The 23,364-nt window shown below is 43.0% G+C and overlaps 1 protein-coding gene across 1 annotated transcript in view; it reads left to right on the top strand.

The window, feature by feature from the left end:
• CUBN (cubilin) overlaps positions 1-23,364 on the top strand; it is a 137,029-nt gene that overhangs the window by 56,641 nt on the left and 57,024 nt on the right. Inside the window, exons 29-36 of the mRNA XM_077303068.1 lie at positions 1,885-2,066; positions 9,648-9,822; positions 10,800-10,981; positions 13,354-13,510; positions 16,191-16,307; positions 17,259-17,372; positions 19,116-19,244; positions 20,254-20,386. Of these exons, the coding sequence (XP_077159183.1) occupies positions 1,885-2,066; positions 9,648-9,822; positions 10,800-10,981; positions 13,354-13,510; positions 16,191-16,307; positions 17,259-17,372; positions 19,116-19,244; positions 20,254-20,386 (1,189 nt within the window). The remainder of the gene's footprint in view (positions 1-1,884; positions 2,067-9,647; positions 9,823-10,799; positions 10,982-13,353; positions 13,511-16,190; positions 16,308-17,258; positions 17,373-19,115; positions 19,245-20,253; positions 20,387-23,364) is intronic.

Consider the following 23,364-nt stretch of genomic DNA (forward strand, 5'->3'; position numbering starts at 1 on the left):
AATGGTGGCAAGGTGGTTTCACAAAAACATATTGCTTTTGCTTGCTGTGGCAAATATTAACTGTAGCTCCTAATTGGATTAACGGGAGTTAGTAAACACCATGTGAATTTCATGCAGTGTGAAAATAGCATTAGAAAACAGCAAAAGTGGAACTTGGCTCCCATGCATCAGAGCCCAACAGATGTTAGACTCCTCCCCCCACCTGATATAAATAAGTAGAAACCAACGACAGGAATGCCCATTAGTGTCTTCCCTGACCTTTCTTGTTCCTGCCTTTAGTCACCATTCCTTGCTTGCTTAATGAACCCATATGGGATTTGTGTGTGTGTGTGTGTGTGTGGACAATGGATTATAGCCATGATTTAGAAATCTTTACAGAGATAAGAGAGGAGCACTCAAACATCAAATTAAAAATGTTAGACTCTAGACTCCCGAGAGACCATATGTGAAGTCAATAGCAAGAAAAGGAAATGAATCATTTTTCTTCTTTCATGAGAAACTCAGCTGCAGTTGTCAGAGAAATCTGGCATTTATTTTGACCACCGTAATGACTCACCGCCTGCGAATAGACAGCAGAGAGCAGTTGGATTGCTTCGTTTCTTTGCCGCTGAAATACAGCAATTGTCTTTCTTTCTGCATGTGGTCTATGCTATCGAAGAAGGCACAACGTATGGCTAAAAGTGGTGAGGAAACCGGAAGCACAATCTGCATTTCAGTGGACACAAGTCCATGTCCTGAAATCAGTGGCCAATCCTACATAGAGTTGCATTTTTAAAAGGGATGGAAAAAATAATTTAGGAATAATATCTGCTAGTGAATTTCATAAGAACATGTATTCTCACTCTCTAAAGCACGGGTAGTCAAACTGCGGCTCTCCAGATGTCCATGGACTACAATTCCCACGAGCCCCGCCAGCGAATGCTGGCAGGGGCTTGTGGGAATTGTAGTCCATGGACATCTGGAATTGTAGTCCATGGACATCTGTAGTCCATGAACATCTGGAAGGCTGCAGTTTGACTACCCCTGGTCTGAAGGAACAAAGGAAGAAACAAAATGGAAATTCAGCTAACTTCATCATTATTACGTGTATGGTCAGAATATTGGTGTAGCAGTGACATTCAAACCTTGTTCCAGAGAACCTTAGAAGATCAGTAATAATGGACAAGCCTCCTTGAAAGACCACTTGCCTACCATATCTGATCTCAGATGCTCAGGAGAAAGGTGGACTTATTACTCTTCTAAATAAATAAATATCCTGCTTTAATATGTATCCAAAAGGTAGTGTTGTTGTGGATGCTATGGTGGTACATACACACTGAGCAGAACGTCCCTTGCCCCAGTGTCCTACATGAACTGAGCTTACACCCTAGAACTGAGCTTACACCCTTTTGCAATATGTAGTTTCATGGCATGGTGATGCTATGGCAGGTTGGGTCAGCATGGAAAATAATCAGGCTAGAAGGATGAGGCAAAAACCTATTTCTGCTGCTTAACAGCATCACATGATGAAGTGATCTTGGATCATTTTGCCATATGGCCAGTCTGCAGCACACCCAAATATTATCCATCTGTCACATTTTTACATTCTACTCTTCCTTCAAGGTGCTCTAGGAGTCTAGGCAACATACAATGATTCTTCTTTCTCCATTTTATCTTCCCAACAACCATATTTATGGGCCTGGGGTGAGCTGTGATCTGGCCATTAAACCACAGAACCAGCATGCCCAGAGCTGGATGCAACACAGATGACATCAACTTTTCATCATCCTGGAAAGTTTGTGTGATTTCAAACTTAACTCTATATTTTCAAGTATAGTTTCTGAACACCTTGGCATTGAAATCATATTTTCTGGCATGCTTAACTGTCTTGCATGCTTTTTCCAGGCTGTGGTGGAGAACTCAGTGGGACGTCTGGATCCTTCCATAGCCCTGGCTACCCTAACAAGTATCCCCACAATAGGGAATGTCATTGGTTTATTCACACAGAGCCAGGCAGCAGCATCCAACTCACCATTGTGGAATTTGATATTGAGCACCATCCGAGTTGCAACTTTGATGTTCTGGAGGTAGGTTGCTTTGTTTCAATTGAGCATGTTTCCTTCTGCTTGCACCCAAACACCAATTGTTTTAAATAACAGGAAATAATAGCTCCATTGAGTTAAATGCTGCCCTGACCTGGATGGCCCAGGGCAGTCTGATTTTATCAGAACTTAGAAGCTAAGCAGGGTCAGCCTTGGTTAGTTCATGGATGGGAGACCACCTAGGAAGTCCAAGGTTGCTATGCAGAAGCAGGCAATGGCCAACCACCCTGAATGTCTCTTGCCTTGGAAACCCAGTCACCTGTGTCCTAATGGCACTTTATACACAGAGATGTGAATGCTGTATATTAAATGCCAATTCAACGCATTCTAGGTGGTTTTTCTTTTTCTGACTATTGTATCTTATGCATTGTTATAAATTAACAATGGTGCCGGGAGCTGTTCCAAGCCCTGAGGTGCTCCCCAGCCCTGCCACTGCCTTGGTTGAACTTGGAGCATCTCTTGGGGTCTGCAGCTGGGTTTGGAATAGCTCTTAGATTCACCGTGGCCATGGCCATACCTGCTGGAGGCTCCCAGCAGCTCCTGGCCTCTGCTGCCATTCTTGACCTCAATGCATCCCACTACAGCTGCTCAACTTTGTATTGTTATTTAATTGGGTGTAATTAAAAAACCCAATGATTTTTTAAATCCTTTTTAGATTTTTTCTGGAAACCCAGGGGGTTCCTGAGATTTGCAGAAATATCTGCTCTATGATTCTATGCCTTTAAGATTCTATACATTTTCCCCCTTTGCATCCAAAGTGGAAACCTTTATGTGGTTAAGCCACAGAGCTCGATATTTGAATCTCTTCCTGAATGCCCCTGTTTCTCCCTGCAAGGCGCAAGCAGTCGTCTCTGAGCAGGGGCCGGTTTATTCACTGAGATGGCCAGCCGCATAAAACCGCCATTCAGTTGCTCATAACTCTGGAATGCTGGCTTGACTGTCACAATCAACAGAACTAACAGAGCAGAAGCAAATGGCAAAAACAGGCTGAAATCAAAGGCTTGGTTACGCCGCACGACACTCAGAGCAAAACTTTGGAAGAAGAACAGGCTTTTTCTCCCTTTTTTTCCACTCTGCGTTACTTCTGTATGAACCACACCTCAGCATTCTTTCTAGACTTCTCTGCTCATTTTTAAATAACTGGATTCATATGGTAACAATTGGCTTTTTCCTTTATAGTCAAAAGTAACATTTTATTTTTTTAAAGTATTTTTTCGCTCATGGAAACTGTTTGGCTTGTTTCTGAGCCAGCTTTTGTAAAAGTTTCTGGTTAGCTGAACTGGCCTACAGTGAAGGGGGTGGAGAAACACCACTCCTAATTTTTATTTTTTTTTGTACAAATGCCCTTTGATTTCAAAACTGTACAAAAGGCAATTGTGAAACAGGCTGGCAGTGTAAAAGGGCATTTGATAAATGGCATCGTCTTCTTGAACTTGCAGACATAATTTGTTGAGATTTCTTTAGTGTTGCTTTAACAGCATGTGAGGCCTCCTGTGGCTTAGTGGACAGAACGTTGGTTCTTCTGCATGTGAGAAGTCAAGGACAAAACTCCCTTCTCGGCTTTCAGCAAGCCTGCCTCTCAGTCTCACTAACCTCAGGAGTCATGAATCATCAAGCATTCTGAAGGCTGCAGAAGGTTCATAGCTCCACAGGGAAGAATAAGCTTTGAGCAAGTTCCCAAGTGCAGCCTCCAGCTTCTCCACAAAAGGATTTCACATCAGCAATCGAGGTGTGCTGCTCAAAACTGCGTGGGGATTCTGCAGGCGTTTAGGGCAGGTGGCAACTGTTCCAGTGATGACGTGACTCCAGTTTAGCTAATACATTGGCCACAGCCATTTATTAACAGAAACCCCCAACGGAGGGTTGGCCTGATGCCGGTATGGGAGCCTGACCCCGCCAGCCATCCGGCTGCATAATATGAACCATGGCACTCCAGCTCCATGCCTCACTTCCAGCCGAGAGGATGGGATGCTTTCTGCCACGGAATCGTTCTGGGAAGCGATTGAAAGGGACCAAATGGGGATACCTCCATTGGTATCCCCCAGCCACCTGGCTCTGGGCCTCTGACCTCCTAGCCGGGTAGGCCGCACCTGGTTACTCTGTAGTATGTTCTTTGGTGATCTCCTGCCCAAGTATTGACCTTGCTTAGCTTCTGAGATCTGAAAAGTTTGTGTTATATCATGTAGGGATGCCAGCCACCAGAGAGTGGCTGGAGATCTCCTAGAATCATAACTGATCTCCAGTCTACAGAGATCAGAATGAGTAACACCTTAAATCTAGGGCCAGGCCTTTTGCTCACCTGTAGCATTTCCATCTTTCAGTATTCAGCTCTAGTTTATTGCCCTACGTCTATGCAAAAATTGCCTCTTGGCGCCAGTTGAGGGGTTCTGTAGCCTTCCTGGGGTCAGCTGGAAACTCTAGCTAAAGCTGAGTAACAACAGCCCAGATCTCCAGATGAGCTCACACAACAGTTCAGTGTAGATGTTAAACACCATAGGAGGTAATAAGATTGGGACCTTGTTGGGCCCCACTTGCTGAATGTCAAGCCCAAGGGTCTGAGCACCATCTTCTTAAATCTACCCTCAAGTATATATTAAGCATCCCTGGGATTCAGGCACAGAGGCACGTTTCTCTGTTTCCTTAATTAAGAGCTCCTTTGAACAGAAACACTGTAATATATCCAGAATATCTTTTAAGTGATAGCACAGAAGAGCAATTATACTTTCAAGTCATGTGTTTTGCCTCCAGAAACCAAAAAGTTGCTACCATCGGAAATGAAAACAAATATACAGACCCTTTGAGTCTGTATAATGAGCCACCAAACCCAAGCAAAATACCCTCATCGTTCAACTCTCATTTGAGAAATTATGGTTCAGTGTCTACTTATTTCCCCCCAGCATGAATCAAAGCTGTGGAATTAGAAAGGATGCATTGTTCTTACCACTGTCTATTTCCCTTGGAAAACGAAGGGTGTGGAATTATTATTTTTCTAGCCCCAAAAAGAAGGGAATGGCGGAGTGGACCATGTTATTATGATAATTAAATTCAAACAAAACAAATAATTGCTTTTTCTGAACAAGCAGAATTCTAATAAAGGCATCTAATCTGGAAGCATTTATTTCCACAAACATCTATGCACTATTATAACTGTTATTGGAAAACTGTTCTCAGATTGCTGTCCAACAGAAATTTTCGCATATGGGCATATGGGATCATGGCTGCTGCCCCCACTCCCTATACCTGTGCGTTCCCAGACATAACCTGGGAACAAGTCTGTCTGTACAGATGTTGCTTGCAGGATTGGGGTAATCAAACTGCGGCCCTCCAGATGTCCATGGACTACAATTCCCAGGAGCCCCCTGCCAGCATTTGCTGGCAGGGGGCTCCTGGGAATTGTAGTCCATGGACATCTGGAGGGCCGCAGTTTGACTACCCCTGGTTCAAATTCTGGGTTGTGGTAGGTTGGTCGTTCCTTCTCTTAGTCTAAATGGGTGACCAAACTGTGGCATTCCAGGTGTCTACAGACTACAATTCCCATGAGCACCTGCCAGCAGATGGGCCACCCCTGGTCTAAACCTACCTCAGTGGGTTGTTGTAAGAATAAAATGGAGGCTTTGTATAATTCTCTGAGCTCCTTTGAGTGAGGATAGGGCAAATATGTAATCAAAATTAAAAAATTGTTAAAGGCTCCTGAAATTACTAAAATAGTAAATGAAAGGTCATGATTACATCTATAGAATTTGTGCACAATCAATTTTTTCTGTATAGGCTTTTGTTCACAAGTTTAACAATAGGCATGAGGGGACTGGGCAACTAGGCATGATCTTAAACCGTAGGTTATAACCTTTTCTTAAGGTAGCTTGATAGATAGTAGCAAAGGAGGGAAATGCACCCAGAGGGGGTGGAGCCTGACCTCACCAGCAATGTGATTGGTGTCATTTCTGGTGTGATCTGGAAGTGACATCACAGCAACACTGAGTTTTCAAAGACAGGGCAGAATCTTTAAATAGGACAGGGTCCTATTAAATAAAAGAGTAAGGCCACCTGGGGAGGAGTTAGGGCGGGCCCTGTCCAGGATAAAAACTCAGAGGACCCAATCAGGAGCCGCAAAGCGGCTCCTGATTGGGCCCTCTGAGTGTCCATCCAGGGCCAAGCAGCCAATGGGGAGGCGCGCAAAGTCCCTTCCTATTGGCCCCTCACCAGGACAGACCAAAATTCCATTCACCAAGCCCAGTCTGGCTGCCAGTCTGCTCCTGACCACCACAGGGAGAGGAGGTCAGCAAGGTTGCCAAGGGGGATGAGAACAGAGGCTTGGACAGGCTGCGCTAGCCCTTTTCGCCCCAAGGCTGTCCTAACTGCCATGTCCAACTGCAAATTGCCTCAGGACCCTGACAGAGCTGGTAGGAGGCTGCAGAGTGCTCCCCTCCCCCCTTCAGGCCTGCTGCGAAGGAGCCTCTGACAGGCCCTGACTGAGGGACGGAGGCCTTTCCAAGAGCAACGCAGGGGAGCCTGAGGGCCTTCCTTTGGGGGGGGGGGGGACTTTCCCCTTCTGCCAAACAGTTGCCTGACAGGGAGGCCACAGAAAAGCCCCTTCTCACTTAAAATACTGCTCTGGCCGGGGGTTAGACACAGCCAAGCCATGTGTCTTTCTTCTTTGCAACTCTCTGCAGATTTGAGGCCACTGCACAGCGTTATTCTGCAGAGGAAGCTGGCTCTTTTGTCTCCTGTTTCACCTGCACAACAACCCTGTGCAGTAGGCCTCAAGTCTTTCAATTCAACAACAACCTGTGTTGGAAGCCTTAAATGTTTCTTTTCTACCACAACCCTGTCCAAAGTAGCCCTTTCCGCCTGGGGAGCTGATCTTTATACTCTGCAGGTGAGCTGTAATCCCAGGAGCTCTCCAGGCCACACCTGTAGGTTGGCTACCCCTGGGTTGGAAATATTCCTGGAGGTTTGGAGGTGGGACTTCAAAATCGTACAATGCCTCAGAGTCCAGCCTTCAAAGGAGCCATTTTTGCCTGCAGTTGGTAGGGAGTGGTGCAGGAGTGTCCCTCCTGGCCTATGGGTTATGGCCAGCCCTTATCAGCCACTGTTTGTATTCTGGGGCGCAGATAGGCAGACCAGCATCAGTCCTGTGAGTCTGGAAAGTGTAGTTTTTCTGAGTTTTTATCCTGGACAGGGCCCGCCCTAACTCCTCCCCAGGTGGCCTTACTCTTTTATTTAATAGGACCCTGTCCTATTTAAAGATAATGTATTTGATATGAGATTATAGATTCACTTTCAAAAGATTATATGTAGCCTTTATAATGCATACACTATTTAAATAAGATCATTTTTCAAAGGATTGTTAACAAGTAAATGTCTGGAGACACATCGTAACTGAAATAGTAACTGGCAAATAACCTTGGCCTGGCAAATAAAAAAAACAATATTAAAAACCTTACTAAGGTCAAGACTGCTGTGCACAGACAGTCTTCCTCTTAGGGTTGCCAGCTTCCCTGTGAGGTTCGCTACCCCACCTCCCTCATGGGGAGCCTGCTATGGGGAGAGAAGGGGAAGACGATTGGAAAATGCTTTGAGACACCTGAGGCCTGCTGGGTCACTGCGGCCCATTCCCAGTTCTCTCAGATCTCTCACAACCCTACATACCTCACAGGTTGACTATTGTGGAGAGACAAATGGAAAAGGTGTTTGTAAACCGCTTTGAGACTCCTTTGGGTAGTAAGCAATAGGGTACAAAAATCCGTTCTTCTAAGGAGCAACCATGAAAGAAGCATGTGGGCACATAACATTTTACCAACAGTGAAAATATGGGAGACAGAAGGAACAGGGTGGACACCTGTGTACTGTGACTACCCTGTGTGTATTAGGGCAGAGGGGCATTTCGGTGAATGTGGCCTAATTCACACAAGAAGGGAAATGACGCAGAACTGGGGGGAATTGGTTGCCATGTAATCTTCCCCTAAGAAGAGTCTCCAGTCTGATTTTCCCTTCACATATCTGAGGACATGGCTCTGGAAAGCTCATCTGTAACTACTATGCCACAATTCCCAAAGGTCAGTCCTCTCCCACAATCACGAACATTCCACACCACAGGTTCTTGACACCCATATCTCCACACCCATGGCCTCATTTGCCACCATGCCACCACAACCTCCCACACAACACACATGACAACCCCATGCCCTTACAGACTGGACAACTCCTCCCCTTCCTCTTCCCACTGCCAAGCTCTAGCGCCCGTTGTATTCTTGGAGACAACGGGCTTTGCCCCTAGTATAAATATAAAATGGTTTGTGCAGGAACTGATGCTATACCATCAGGCAAATGGGATGCCCACATATAATACCAGGACATTTTTCTTCTGCCACCCAGGTGTATAGCTGAAGTGGGAGGCCTGATTTTCCTATGGCCACTGGTCATGTGGAATTTCTTTGTATCTGGATATCTTCTAGAGAGACCTTGGTTGCCGTTTCTGAAAAATTTGGTTCAAAATGTCTGAAAAAGCCAAAATTGTAAAAGTTTTAGTTCTCTGTCTCAAAAATATTGCAAAGACATTCTAATGTCCAACCTGAAAATGTAAAGGTAAAGGTAAAGGTATCCCCTGTGCAAGCACCGAGTCATGTCTGACCCTTGGAGTGACGCCCTCTAGCGTTTTCATGGCAGACTCAATACTCAATTTCATGGCAGACTGGTTTGCCAGTGCCTTCCCCAGTCATTACCGTTTACCCCCCAGCAAGCTGGGTACTCATTTTACCAACCTCAGAAGGATGGAAGGCTGAGTCAACCTTGAGCCGGCTGCTGGGATTGAACTCCCAGCCTCATGGGCAAATCTTTCAGACAGCTGCCTTACCACTCTGCGCCACAAGAGGCTCTCCTGAAAATGTATTTCATAACAAATTATTAACCACACATGGCAAGCTGACATAACATGGTTGATTGCTGGGAATGGAAGATGGTGGGGAAGTTAACCTCCTCGACCTCAGCTGTGTCCTTGTAGAAATTGGTCCTTCTGGGGCTAGTACTAAAAGGGGGAAAAAGAGACCTATGTTATTATGTCTGTCCTTTTTTACCTAGTATGGCTAATGGCAGATCAGGAATGGGGGGAATAGCAGAATGCAAGAATTGTCACCCTTACCACTTTCAAAATCAGGATCCCTGCAACTGGCTTCTAATATGAAAGTACACGTTGGGAAACTCTTCACAGAATTTTTAGCTCCAGTTAACATTGAGCTTCATGTTACTACTACGTAGAGTACTTTGATAAACAAACCAAGCTTAATTCAAGGTGTTGTTTGTCCCTACATGGGTTAGGACCAGGGTATCTGAAGGACCATAGCCTCCCATATATTCCTGCCCAGAAATTAAATGTGATCTGTTTGTGTTTTTATAATTGTTCTTTTATTTGTATTGTTTTAAACTTTTAAAAATAATTATTATTTTGTAAGCTGCCTTGAGTTCTGTCCAGGGGAAAGGCAGCTAATAAATGTCTTAAATAAAATAATTAAATAAGTGGGTTCCTCATTTACTCTCCCCCTGCTTTTGATATCTCTTACTTCTTTTCAGATCTATGGTGGGCCTGACTTTTCTTCACCCAGGCTGGCCCAGCTCTGTGTCCCAAGATCTCCTCAGAATCCGCTCTATGTTTCCAGCACGGGTAACACCATGTCAATCCGATTCAAAACGGATGTTTCTGTGAATGGAAGGGGGTTCAATGCTACGTGGCAAGAGAGAGCTGGAGGTGAGAGCTGTGGTGTGCACTGAGATTTATGTTCTCTGTAAGTGATAACAAAACTTGATCTTCATTGGTCAAGACTTCTAAGAGTTCTAAAACTTTGTGTACCGATTCATGCTGCCCTTCCTTCAAAGAACTCAGGGTGACATGCTTTCTTCTCCCTTCCTCACAGCAACCCTGTAAAGTAGGCTAGGCAGAGACAATGTTGAGGCAATCCCAAATAGATTTATGTCTTCCTAAGTCCATTGCCACCAATGGGTTTAGAAAGGTGTGATGCCGCTTGAAATCCAATGTCAGCAAGCAAGTTTCTGAGACAGCGTGGGGATTTTGAAGCAAGAGCCTGACTTTTTTGCCTATACTCAATTTACTGCATTATTCCTTTGTAAGCAAAGGTACTGAGCAGGACTGAACAGCTGAAATTGTTTAGTTTTGCTTATATGCAAGCCTAGTCTCAAGTTGTGGTGGGCCCCAAAGGACCTAAATATGTCCCTCATTTGGGCAGATTCTTTTTTATTTCTTCCAGTCCCCTTGTGGCAGCATAGCTTACATCAAGGGACCACATATCTGGAGGAAGGAAAATGTACCTCTTTGTTCGTATTTGGCTATGCCTGTACAGTGCACAGGTCCATTTCATCTTCAAGCATGCATAAACTGTCTCCCTGCCTGGGAACCAGTTTGGTGTAGTGGTTAGGAGTGTGGACTTCTAATCTGGCATGCCAGGTTCGATTCTGCGCTCCCTCACATGCAACCAGCTAGGTGACCTTGGGCTCGCCACGGCACTGATTATCCATTCTGACCGGGCAGTGATATCAGGGCTCTCTCAGCCTCACCCACCTCACAGGGTGTCTGTTGTGGGGAGAGGAATGGGAAGGCGACTGTAAGCCGCTTTGAGCCTCCTTCGGGTAGGGAAAAGCAGCATATAAGAACCAACTCTTCTTCTTTTTCTTCTGCCTGCCTATTCATATATGTTCATTAATTTCCAGGGTGTGGAGGAATTTTCCAGCTTCCGCATGGTGAAATCCATTCCCCCAACTATCCCCAGTCTTATGGCAACAACACAGATTGCTCCTGGCTCATCCAGGTGGAGAGCAGCCATCGCGTTCTGCTGAACTTCACAGATTTTGAACTAGAATCTCATCGTACCTGCAGTTACGACTATGTTGCAGTGAGTAACAAACGCTATGGAACTATACTGAACCTCTGAACCATTCCCATTTCCTTTCTCATATCCTGTCCTTTAGAACAGCATTTGAGTCTAGTTGATATTACATTTCTGTCTGTGGTATATGAACTACGGTGGTTCATTCATACAAGCAGGCCAACACCGGGTAATGTTGTCATCGGGTGATGAGCTGTATGACAGATTAACTCTGCCAAATCTTGGAAGGAATTCTACAGTTGAAGAGCGGTCATCATGAACTCCTTTCTTTGCGATCAAGAAGAATTTCTTGAATCCCATTAAAAATCTTCTTGGGATTTTCATGAGAAATTAATAGGAATTTAATATCCCACTCATAGATCCTTCCTGAAACAACCAGGGAAACACAGAAACATAAAAATGTCATAATACAGGCAGAAAGAGAGAGCAAGAGAGAGTTCACAGACAATTTCCATAGCATTATACTGGTTGGTTGAGAGAAAAGCCCTGTGTTATGTAGCTACTTTCTTTTCCACCCTTTTTGGCATAATAAAGTACTTCATGTTCTCTATTATGCCATTGTTTTTCAAAACTGTTCTTTTCTTTTTTTGCAACGAAAACTCATAAAAAATATTCCCCTTCCATGTGTTTTCCAGCAAAGCAATCTGAGGCTTCATCTTTAGCCCAACTACCCAGCATTTGGAGATGATCTCGGCACAAAGAAAATGAGGCACATTTGGGGGAAGCAAACCAACCTGTTCATTCTAGAAAGCCTTGTGTTTATGCGATGCTATAGCCTTTCTAACTTCTCTGTAGCCTTCAAAATGTAATGAAAATCAACATGAGGTTTAGAAAGTGTCACTGATAGTCTCTGAGGATCAGGTGCTTTGTTCCTTGTGAGACTCACCACAATATGACTGTTACCCTCTGGAGTCTCACCAAAGAGTGACTTTTACCCATCCTTTCCACATTTGACATGGTGTACAATATACTGGGTCCTGCCAAAAATCTCCTTTCAGTGCATTTCCTGTATGTGGCAAATGTCACTTTTTGCCACACACAGAGTCAATGTCTGTCATGCACTCCCATGATATACTCTGCTCAATAACCTTGCCATAAACCAAGTGCATGTGACCATCAGGCCTCAGATAATACCTATAAGGATACAGTAGCTATAGAAGAATCTAACATATTGCTGAGTTGCACAAAGGATTTCCCCTGTCCTGCCTTGTGTCATATGCTTCTGCACATGCTGTGATTTCAACAAGTTGTCACTGAGTCAATTACTCATGAGTTTTACACTGAGAATGATTCCAGTGACATTTATGTTTAATGCAAAAGACTGTTGAAATTTGTAAAATATTGGCAGAATAAAAATACGTGGGTTATCTCACGCTAATGTGGCTAATCAGTGATGCCCCCCCCCCCAAAAAAAAGATTTGTTTGCTGTTGGGGGACTTTTTTTCATTTATTGATCCTAATTGCCCTTATAGACAAGAATATAGGGATTCCTAGAAACAAGTTTTGAGGTTTAGAAAAATCCCTAAACTCTCCCTGTTGTTACTCCTAGCAAATGTTATGCAATGTTATCCATCCTGGCTTCAACTGTACGCCTGGTGGAAGAGCTCCGTCTAGCAGGCCCTGCGGAAAGCTGACAACTCCAGCAGGGCCCTCAGCAATTCTGGTAGCTCATTCCACCAGGTTGGGGCCAGGACCGAAAAGTCCCTGGCCTGGGTCAAGGCCAGGCAAACCAGTAGATTCATACCTGCAGAGTGGAGAGCCCTGCAAGGGGCATAAGCATACAGTACTGCATACAGATGTTAAAATGAGAAAACAATAAAACAAAAACAGAGTCAATATAAAATGAAAGCAGACGCAACTGAATACATATGGAAAGCAGCCACAGATAAGCCCTTCCCAAGTCCTTATTTCATCATGAGTTACTAGTAATAAAAAATGTGTAGATGGATGGATGGATGGATGGATCAAATAAGAGACAAAAACTAAATACTGGTATATCAGTCACAAATATTGCTAGAAAAGAAATATCACCATTGGGATAGGCATAACATGATTAAGTAACCTTTACTATTACTAGATATCGCTTTTGTGAATCCTCACATTGTCTTTTATATGTATTATCTTCAAATTTGCCTAGAAATGTCACAGACCAGGCCGTATTGCTCATGGTTCACCATTTGTTTTTCTCTTCATGTGTTTGAAGATCCTGACTGTCTGATAATTCCACTTATGGCATCTGACAAAGTGAGGGGAAGCCCAAGGAAGCTTATGCTTAGACACCTCTGTTAGCCCTTTACATTCACCCACCAGACTCTTTTGGTTGTTTTATAACATGCTGAAGTTCTAAATTTAATTCTACGTATTGTTTTGTCATGCAGGTGTTTGATGGACCCAGCACCAGTGCTCCACTTCTTAAAAAAGTCTGTGGTGGGCAGCAGCCTCCTCCTATAGCATCTACCCAGAATACCATGTTTGTGAGATTTCGCTCGGACAACAGTGTCCATCGCAGAGGCTTCCGTGCCCGTTTTTCTGAAGGCAAGTTTCGCATTGCCATGAGCATATTTTTATTCTTACCATTTGCCAGTTCTCTTAGTAGGCCTGAACATTTCTCATCTTAGAGATTTGGGATGGCTTTATAGTGTAATCTTCAACATGTCTGCTCGGAATTCTATAAACATCAATTCAGTGAGGAAAATATTTTCTAAGAAAATATTCTTAGGATTGCACCTTTGGCATCATTTCCGCCCCATGCTGCATTGATCAAAATTGTTTTTAAAGTTAGGTATCAGAAGTGTGTAAGGATATAGTGTAGGGTTGCCAACTGTCATATGTTTTCTCTACATTCTCTACATTCAGTTGCAAGACTAAGACCGTTTCCGCATTTGAGATATACCTAGTTTTAGCCTTGCTTTGGATTTCCATTGGATGTTCCAAATTGACACTTTGCTTTCTGCATTTAGGTTTTCTTCCTCGCTGAAATTCACCATATGTTTTTCCACATTTCCTCCCATGATGCGTTACTCCTTTCCCCCTTTCCAATTTCTTTTTGCAAAATGGTGCTTGCTTACGCCTTTCTTTTCATTGTGCCCTTTAATTCCACCATAATGTGCCCTCGATCGCCTACCCCCTCTTCCCCCTCAAGTATACTAGATGTGATTTTTAAAAAATAAAGGAAGGTTATCACAGTACAATGCTGCTGCAGGGTAACAAAAAGACAGTGGCTGTTTTTTTATAGTTAGAAACAGCGTTGAAATACAATCTTTTTTTTTAAGTCAGATTTTCAGAATGGAGGGATGAAGGGAGGAGGATGGAGGATACTGACAAGGAAAGGAGCATGCACAAATGACTCAGAATGACAGTCGCAGGAAAAAACCTGAAAGCAAGCATTTCTCCGTTGGGAAGCGCGGAATTAGATTCCACCTAAAAAATGAAATTGCTGTAACTGGGAATTCCTTAACTGCACAGGAAGTGAGAGGGTAATTCAGATCTGCATCTGGAAGGGTGGATTTTAATATGGAAAAGTAAGCTTAAAAATGATATCACTAGTGTGCAAAGGGTCTAAGAGAACACTTTTCTGATCTTTTCCATATGTGGTTTGAATATATATATTTAAAAAGTTCAGCACTACCTGTCTTTTTAAAAAATGTAATATTGAAATGAGAAGCTTAAGTGAGCGTTTGCATGGAAGAGTGAGTGAAGCTGCCATCCTAAGAATATTTTCCTGAGTGTAAACCCACTGAAAAACATGGGACTTATATATAGGTAAAGGTATCCCCTGTGCAAGCAACGAGTCATGTCTGACCCTTGGCAGAATCAATGGCAGAATCAATGCAGGGAGCCTTGCCAGTGCCTTCCCCAGTCATTACCGCTTTACCCACCAGCAGCAAGTTGGGTACTCATTTTACCGACCTCGGAAGGATGGAAGGCTTGAGCCGGCTGCTGGGATCGAACTCCCAACCTTATGGACAGACAGCTTCAGACAGCATTTCTGCTGCTTCCCACTCTGCGCCACTAGAGGCTCTTATATATAGTTAGACCTCTTTAGTATTGCTCCTTCATGAAGTGGTTCTCTTTTCCCTATTAGGTTTAGGATGCTGCTGAAATCTACTTCATTTGTCAACAAAAATCTCTGGGGGGTTTATTATTATTATTATTGTTACCTTGCTAAAACAGTCTACCATGCCATAAATATCAGAAATTTGTCCAGAGTTGGAATGATTTTCTAAAAATTAAAAATGGGGTGGACCAGGTTCTGGTTGCATTTGGATATTTAGGGTTTTGATGTACAATTGCTTAGTAAATTTCAGATCCTCCCACAGCAGTAGGAGAAATATGCCCATCTATCATGAATGCATTAGCCCCTATTGGGTTTCTGTGTACAATGGTCATTGCACCATAGGTTCACCTACTAGAATAATTGGTCGCAACTGTTCTGCAGAATGTGGGTCTGGTGCCACAAGAGAAATACACAAGTTACCAGTTGCCTGATGGCACAGAGTAGCCATGACTATGAAGGGAAGGTAATGAATCCACTAACCAAAAGTCTTGGAAAGTACACTTCTGGCTTTTTATATAAATCTGTAAACTAAAATCACATGGTGGTGATTTAAATTTCTTGCGTGTGTGTGCACACATATACATACACAAGCGTATCCACTCATATATCCACAGAATATTGCATAAAATAGTTGTAAATAAATATTCGTGTAGCTTGCTAGAACTGACATAGATATCCCAGTTCTGAGGGGACGGGGGGCAGTCTAATACCAAAACAGGTATTTTATATGCAGAAGGTCTTTGATTCACTTATTGGTGCTTCCAGTTAAGAACAGCTACATCAGGCATCAAGGACTGGGACACTGAGGAAAGGATGGGTGGTGATTAAGCTAGATGAACCAGTGTTTGAGAGTTGCCTATTCTGGATTCAGAAATTTCAAGATTTGGAGCCTGAGGAAGGCTTGGTTTGGGTAGGGGAAGATTTCACCCTCCAAAACAGCCTTTCCTCCAGGGGAACTGATCTCAGGCCTCACCCGGAGGATGGCTATAGTCATCTTCCTTTACTTTAATCAACCCGGGTACCTGGCAAGTGATCTTATCAGATTCATCGGGACCAACGGAAACAATGTATTTCCATGTCATATGTAATTTCATCACATTTCAGTAGCAGTTTCATGTATATATTAACACATTTGCTTTTTGGTGTCTTATTCTTCAGCCTGTGGCAGCGTCTTAGAAGCTGATTCAGTTGGTGCGGCCATTTCCTCTCCTCTATATCCAGCCAAGTACCCAAACAATCAGAACTGTAGTTGGATTCTTCAAGCCCAGGAGCCATGTAAGTTAAAATACACATACCTCTCCAGTGGAATGACTAACATCCTCCTCTCCTCTGTAATAACAATACAGAATTCCTTCTTTTCTTCTCTGTAGGAAGTCCTGCATCCTGATAGAACAGCAAGCCAAGGCCTCCTACGGTGGGGCAGGTTTTAACGCAAAACCACTTAGGAGTGCAAAATACATGCGTTTGCAAAAAAAAAAAGCATGAATGCAAAAGAATGCGTGAAGACCAATTAAGTAGAATTCATTATAGGGAAGAAAGCGTTATATGATTACAAAAGATTGCTGTACAATGGTTCTGTTTGGTTTTGAACTTAAATTCATGTATAAAAATGGCTGATTCACTTATGCATGATATTCAGTTTTGTATAATGGTGGGTAGCTTTGATGCTCAGTGTTAAGAAACATTATTTTCTCTAGACTGTACAACATATTTGTGGTGGTTATAAAACTTGCACTTGGATGAAAGTCCTACTCTTCTTTAAGGGGCCAAGTTGATTTCATATGAATATTAAAAGGAAATAAAATCCTGTTTATTGTGTGCTGAATCTTGCTCCCATATTTAACAATTTTGATTGATTAGAACAGGGGCGGTCAAATTGCGGCCTTCCAGATGTCCATGGGCTACAATTCCCATGAGCCCCTGCCAGCGAATGAGGATAAAAGGGCGAATGCTGGCAGGGGCTCATGGGAATTCCAGTCCATGGACATCTGGAGGGCCGCAGTTTGACTACCCCTGGATTAGAAGGATGCCATGCCACGGCTCTACTTGTAAATTAAACTGTGATAGCCTTCATTGACTAATTACAAAGGGATGCGAGTACATCTGTTAGCTGGAAGGAGTGATTTAAAGATACATGCCCTGTTTAACTCACCGAAATTCTGTTTAGTTCTACTTGGGTGAAAAGGAGAACTATCCATTGCCCTTTCAATGTTCTTCCGTCAACAGTCAACCACATCACATTGTCGTTCACTGATTTTGCAACTGAAAATGTCCGGCGGAACTGTACCACAGATTATGTGGAAATTCGAGACGGGGATAATCCTGATGCACCCCTGCGAGGTATTACCAACGTTTACTGACTCTCTTTGAAAAAGTAGATTTAGAGCCAGAACTGTGATGGGATGATCAGCCCTCAAGAATATAAAGGGAATGTATGTATTTCAGAACTGCTGTACTCCACGTTCCAAAAGTAAATGTCAAAAGTCATCACAGTAGAGTGGTCACTGTAACAAATCATCATTTTGTTCGCCTGGCATAGAGTAAGGCTCAGGGGACGTGACTGCTCTGTTGCTTACTAGAGCAACCTTTTGTTTTATCTTTCTGTAGCACGTGAGTCTTCTAGATTAATCATTATTTGCAGACACCGAAATATGGCTTCTGCCACTTAGTCTGCATTGAAAAAATTGGTTTGTGGTATAATGTGAGTCTTTTCTGATTTGGGGGCTAATAAAGTGACACTCGCCAGAAGTCGGTATAAGATGAGTGATGAAATTCAGTGGTGGCTGTTGATTAAAGTTAAGGTGGAAGGAAGAGCCATATTCATACTCTGCCATCCTGCCAAACGTAAATGGAAAGAGAGCAGAGATACCAGGGGGTATGAATACATGAGTTACACTGAGCCCGAAAGAGGAAAAGGGGGAGGAGTTAGGACACGGCCTAAAGCAGGGGTAGTCAAACTGCGGCCCTCCATATGTCCATGCACTACAATTCCCATGAGCCCCTGCCAGCAAATGCTGGCAGGGGCTCATGGGAATTGTAGTGCATGGACATATGGAGGGCCGCAGTTTGACTACCCGTGGCCTAAAGTCTCTCTATTAAAATGTGGGATTGTTTCTGTATTTAGCTCTTTTCAACAAAGTCTGAATTTCCATAAGAGAAATTCATGGTATATAGACTGTGTGGCTGCCACCACTTTAGCATTCAAAACTAGTTTATGAAGAACCTGGAGCCTGGGATCTAGATACTGGTAGAGACCTTTGGCTTAGGCAAGATCTGGAAATATTTATGCAAAATTCATCAGAACCAAATATTGAGACACAGTGATTTCACCCTATTCTGTGGTCTGTGTAGATTTTATAATAGCCACAGAAACAAACTTACAGTTAGCAATCAGGCATTCATAGATAGAACTGGTACCCTGAGATCTCATAGAGTTGTATCCAGCCAGCCTTTTCACTCAATTTCCTCTGTTCTTCTGCTTACTACAGCCCATATCCCATGTGGTTTTTGTCCACAAAGACTGCATGACCCCTAAGGTTGCTGGACTCCATGTTGGAGGCAAGGGTCCTTCACTGCCAAGCCCTGCCCTCCGTCCACCAGTCAACCAGCTGGCAGGTGAATTACCAGGAGAAAGAGGAATGCCCAGGTTATGTTACCAGTGTTGCATGGGAGGTGTCGTCATCACAGCAATGATGTCTTTCCAGTGCTCTGGTATTTGGGCAAAAACACTATGGTAGAAGTCTTTTCTACAATAGAGTTTTTGCACAAATACCAGAGTGTCAAAATAACATGCTGTCACTTCCTGTGCAATGTTGATAGTATGGTCTGGGCCTTCCTCTTTCTTTTGGTAAGTCCCCCCATCCCTGCTAGTTGCCAGGAAGAACTAGGCAACCCTATGCTCCTCCGAAAAGCTGATTAGATCCAACCCATAGCTTTGTTGTATGTCACAGAAAAGGTTCAGGTCATGAAACTCAAAGAAGCTTGGGTTAGAATGTTGTGATGGGATATATGCCCAACAGAAATAGCATGGGAAAGAAATGCTACAGGAAAGCTCTTTACAGTTTTCTTATCTTGTTTTACCAGGACGATACTGTGGCACCACTATACCACATCCCATTACTTCTTCTGGCCAAGCTTTGTCCATCAACTTCATCTCTAATAATGTTGCTTCTGCCAAAGGGTTTCATGCTACTTTTGCTGCATCAACATCTGGTAAGCCTTACTTTATGAGCTCCTAAAAAAAGAATGCCAACTTTAAAGTGATTATACCTTCAAATGTTGTTGTCTTGTTTTTTGGTATCAGAAACTCTCAGGGCTGGATAGCAACTACCAAAACATAGAGTAAATGTTCTGACCTTAGACATCTACTAGGTTAGCTAATAGGGTCTGTGAGTAGTTGCTTAGCCAGTTAATAAGTAAGGGAAAGGAAGTATGATCTGTAGGTATGGAATGATTTATTGGCTGAAACCAAGAGTCTAGAGGTGCTGCTCTAGAGGGTAGATTGTGGGTGGGGTGGAGCAACTGGCATTATTCATCATGTCCTGTGCGAACAGTTGTGGTGTTGAATTTGCAGTTCTATAATCTTGCATACTAATCTAGTGGAATATGTTGCACAATGAAAAGAATTCTGGGGTTTAGACCTGCATCATCTCATGTTGGCAGGGCAACTTCCTGATAATACTTTTAGTCAATCCAGTGGGGCAATTATGATGTAATTCCTGACACTACAAGCCATATTTGTTTAGGGGAAAGAGCATAGGATGTCATGTGTGAATGGGCCATTTCTGTATGTATTCCAGGCCTAATAAGATTTCAGGAAGCTAAAGCAGATGTTGTATAAATGCTTTCCCATCAACTGTCGATTCAAGTTTACTTTCTATACAGGCAAAACAAATCTCTACTGGAATGCAAGGTTCTCCCTCTGCCCCTTACCATTTTATCATGTTTGACACACTGCTCTTCTGGCTTGATGTATAAGTCCCAAATGGAGGCAATGAAAACTATGTATAAGCTCCCTGTCAGTCCCACAACTTGTTTGACTAGAGAATTAGAATCCCTCATTTCCTGTGGCTGGGATTTCCTGTTGTTGAGTCATACAGCTGAAACGAAGATATTTCCTTTTGCCAAGAATCTACCAACAGAGAGTCCCATGTTTTCCCAGCTATCAAAAAACTCTCCTTATTCTTCATACATTTTATGCTGACTTTTTTCCTCATTGCAGCCTGTGGCGGTGTCTTCCATATGGAGAGGGGAGCCTTCAACAGCCCCAGTTTTCCCGAACCTTATCCGTTGAACGTTGAATGTGTCTGGAACATTCCAAGCTCCCCTGGCAACCGGCTCCAGCTGTCTTTCACGTAAATCAAATTTCCAAAGGGTTATTGTTCAGTCTTTTAATGGAGCTGCAGGAAGGAAATGCTGTGTTTAGTAGCAAATGTAATTACCAGCATGTAGAACTGTAGTAGTGCCCACAACAACTTGGAAAGAGAACACAGTGGCAGCCATAAAGGGCTTGCCATCAGTTTCCTCTGTTGTGCATAAAAGAGCAAATGACACAACAGACTTTCAGACTATTATGTTCTGTGCGATACATGGCAGTCTTTTTTAGTATATTCTAAGCTTCTTTTTTTTTTGTTTCTGTGGGTTTTCTTGCAAAATTAACAATTCAGCTTCTTTACTGGCTCTGTCGCCGGTAAGAAAGGGTACAGGAGATTTTTATTAGCCTAACAAAGCATAAATTCTAGGACAACATGGCTTCAAGTCGAACTGGATTCCCGCTTCTAAATGCTTTTACTCTAGCCCAGGGTCTTCCATAGCCTAGAGTCCTATGAATGGCACAGTGCAAGCATAAGTTTGTTCTTTCTTTCAGTGAAGACATGACAGCGCCTGGTGTTTAATGGCAGTTTTATTGGGAAGAAAGGGGGGAAGTCTTGGTCACATGCATTCAGGTGCCTCGTGCATGAAATGCAATTGCAGGATAGGGGCAATTATGGTCTAATTCACATATTACCAGAGAAGACTGGTTGTTAGCTTCCCTGTAATCTAGATCCATGCTAGTTCCAGTAATATCTGCAAAGGAGGCCTATTGAATTCTGTAGTTGAACTGCATAGTTCCTCCCCAGGAAAGGGCTGCTTCTCCATATGAAATAGGTGATACGGATGTGGCATTCAAGCTTGCTTGATGGCTTTCTCGGAAAGTTAGGATACAAGTAGACAGCTTCTGCTCCTGCAAGCCATTTTAGCGTACCGTTTTGATTCCCCCAAGTTCTAAGTGGAGGTAAGCAAAACAGATTGATGCAAACCAGACTAGTTCATTGGGGGAGGGGGGGAGGTCATGTGGGTTTTGGGGGGTTGTGGGTTCAGGAATAGCTTGAACACTGAACTGAACTGGAATTGTCTGGTCTCACCTGAAAATCACTTGTAATTCTGAGGAAAAACAGTCCTTACCTGAAGACTGTACTGTCTCTCCAAGGAGTAACTGATACCTTTGGTTAAGGAAGCTAGAGAGAAACACAGTTATATATTTCTAACGCTTGTCATGAGTAGAAAAAGAAACCAAACTGGAAAGGTTTTTCTGAAATTAATGTACAAAATGTTTCTGCTCTCAGATTTCCTTTCAGCTTGAGGGGATCCATATGGCCTCCAGAACACTATGAAGCAGAACCAAACTCACATCTGGATCTACTTCATGCTAATTTATAGCTAACACCCATAACATGTAGGAGGACTAAGGTTGCAAAACCAGAATTCAAAGGACTAATAGCTCTGGTAAAACTTCTGGCAAAAGCGGCAGCAAAACTGTTAATAGATGAGGTGCATCTTATAGACCACATCTTATAAATCACTATTTCTTGAGTTTTCTTTTCCCTCATGAAAACCTGGCAAAGAACTACTTACACTTAGAAAATGATGAACCCACTAACCCTGGTTGGTGTGTGTGTGTGTGAGTTGTCATTAATTTTGACAAGGCCAAGATTAGCTAAATTCAAGTCCCGTTTAGATACTGAGAGCTTTAACTCTAAACAGCTTATACCTCAAAATTCTAGTTCGTTGGTAAGGTATTACTGGACTCAAAACTAGCTGTTATATTATAGGTCATCATGGCTTTTGAAAGGCTAGTATTATTACTTAATGTTGATATTTAGCGTGGATACACTTGGTTCAGGTCAAATCCTTTGAACCGAGGGCTTCTGACTTTTTGCACTGGTGGGGAATACACTTTAAACTTACCTTCTATTCCTTGTACAGGAAAGATTCTTTTGAAATGGGCAAAGTGTCCTGGTTTTGCTGCCACTACCACAGTTGAGTCACAAAGCCTTTCATCTATTAATTAAGCAAGAGCACATGACATATGTTCTGCATTTTCCAAGCAAGATGTACACACCCACTACCAAAAATGCAAGCCAATATTTATGGCCAAGCTTTTAAAAACAGTAGAAAACTGTAGAAAAAAAGCACATACACACATCCAGACACCCCCCCCCAAATAATGATCTTTTTTCCTCATAAAATCAAAAGTATGAATTGTTTTATCCAAAGCACCCCACAACTTTAGAACCTAATGGCCCATCCTTGTAAAGCAATCACTTCTGACCATGTGCTGAGTACCTTAGATAACTAGGTGTGGGATAAGAAGAGAATCTTCTGAATTTGCAGGGAGATAAGATTTCAGTCTGTGTGACAAACACAGTAGCACCTTAAAAACTAACAAAATTTGTAGCAGGTTATGAGCTTTCATGTGTCACTGCTCACTTCTTCAGATACAGTTTCAGATACAAAAGTAAGAATATAAGACTAGCTCACTTCTTCAGATGCAGATCCAGAATATAAAATGAGCTCTGTTGGATCTGAACAATGGTCCATCTAGCCCAGCACTTTGTCTTGCATAGTGGCTAACCTGTCCAACAACCAGGCATCCTAGCCAAAGCCTTTCCCTGATGTTGCCTTCTGGCACTGGGTTTCACAGGATGACTGCCTCTGAATATGGAGGTTTCCTTTACTCACCCTGTCTAGTAGCCACTGATAGACCTATGCTCCATGCATCTACCTAAGCCCCTTTTCAAGCCCTCTATGCCTGTGGCCATCACTACATCTTTTGACAGAAAATTCCACACTTTGATGACTCACTTTGTAAAGGAGAATTTCCCTTTGTCTGCCCCACTTAGGCTAGCCCACCTGCCATCAACTGTAGCCTGTGAATTTTACATTGCAGCTCCAATCTATATAATAGGCTCCTCAGAGAGGCACTGAAAAGCCATTTTAGGGCTCTCAGTGGGTTACAGACTGAATATATCTTTTACTGGGGTTGTTTGGGGTTTCATTCTGCACGCTTTTA

The sequence above is a fragment of the Paroedura picta genome, chromosome 11, assembly GCF_049243985.1.
Source record: "Paroedura picta isolate Pp20150507F chromosome 11, Ppicta_v3.0, whole genome shotgun sequence".
NCBI classification, from domain to species: Eukaryota; Metazoa; Chordata; class Lepidosauria; order Squamata; family Gekkonidae; genus Paroedura; species Paroedura picta.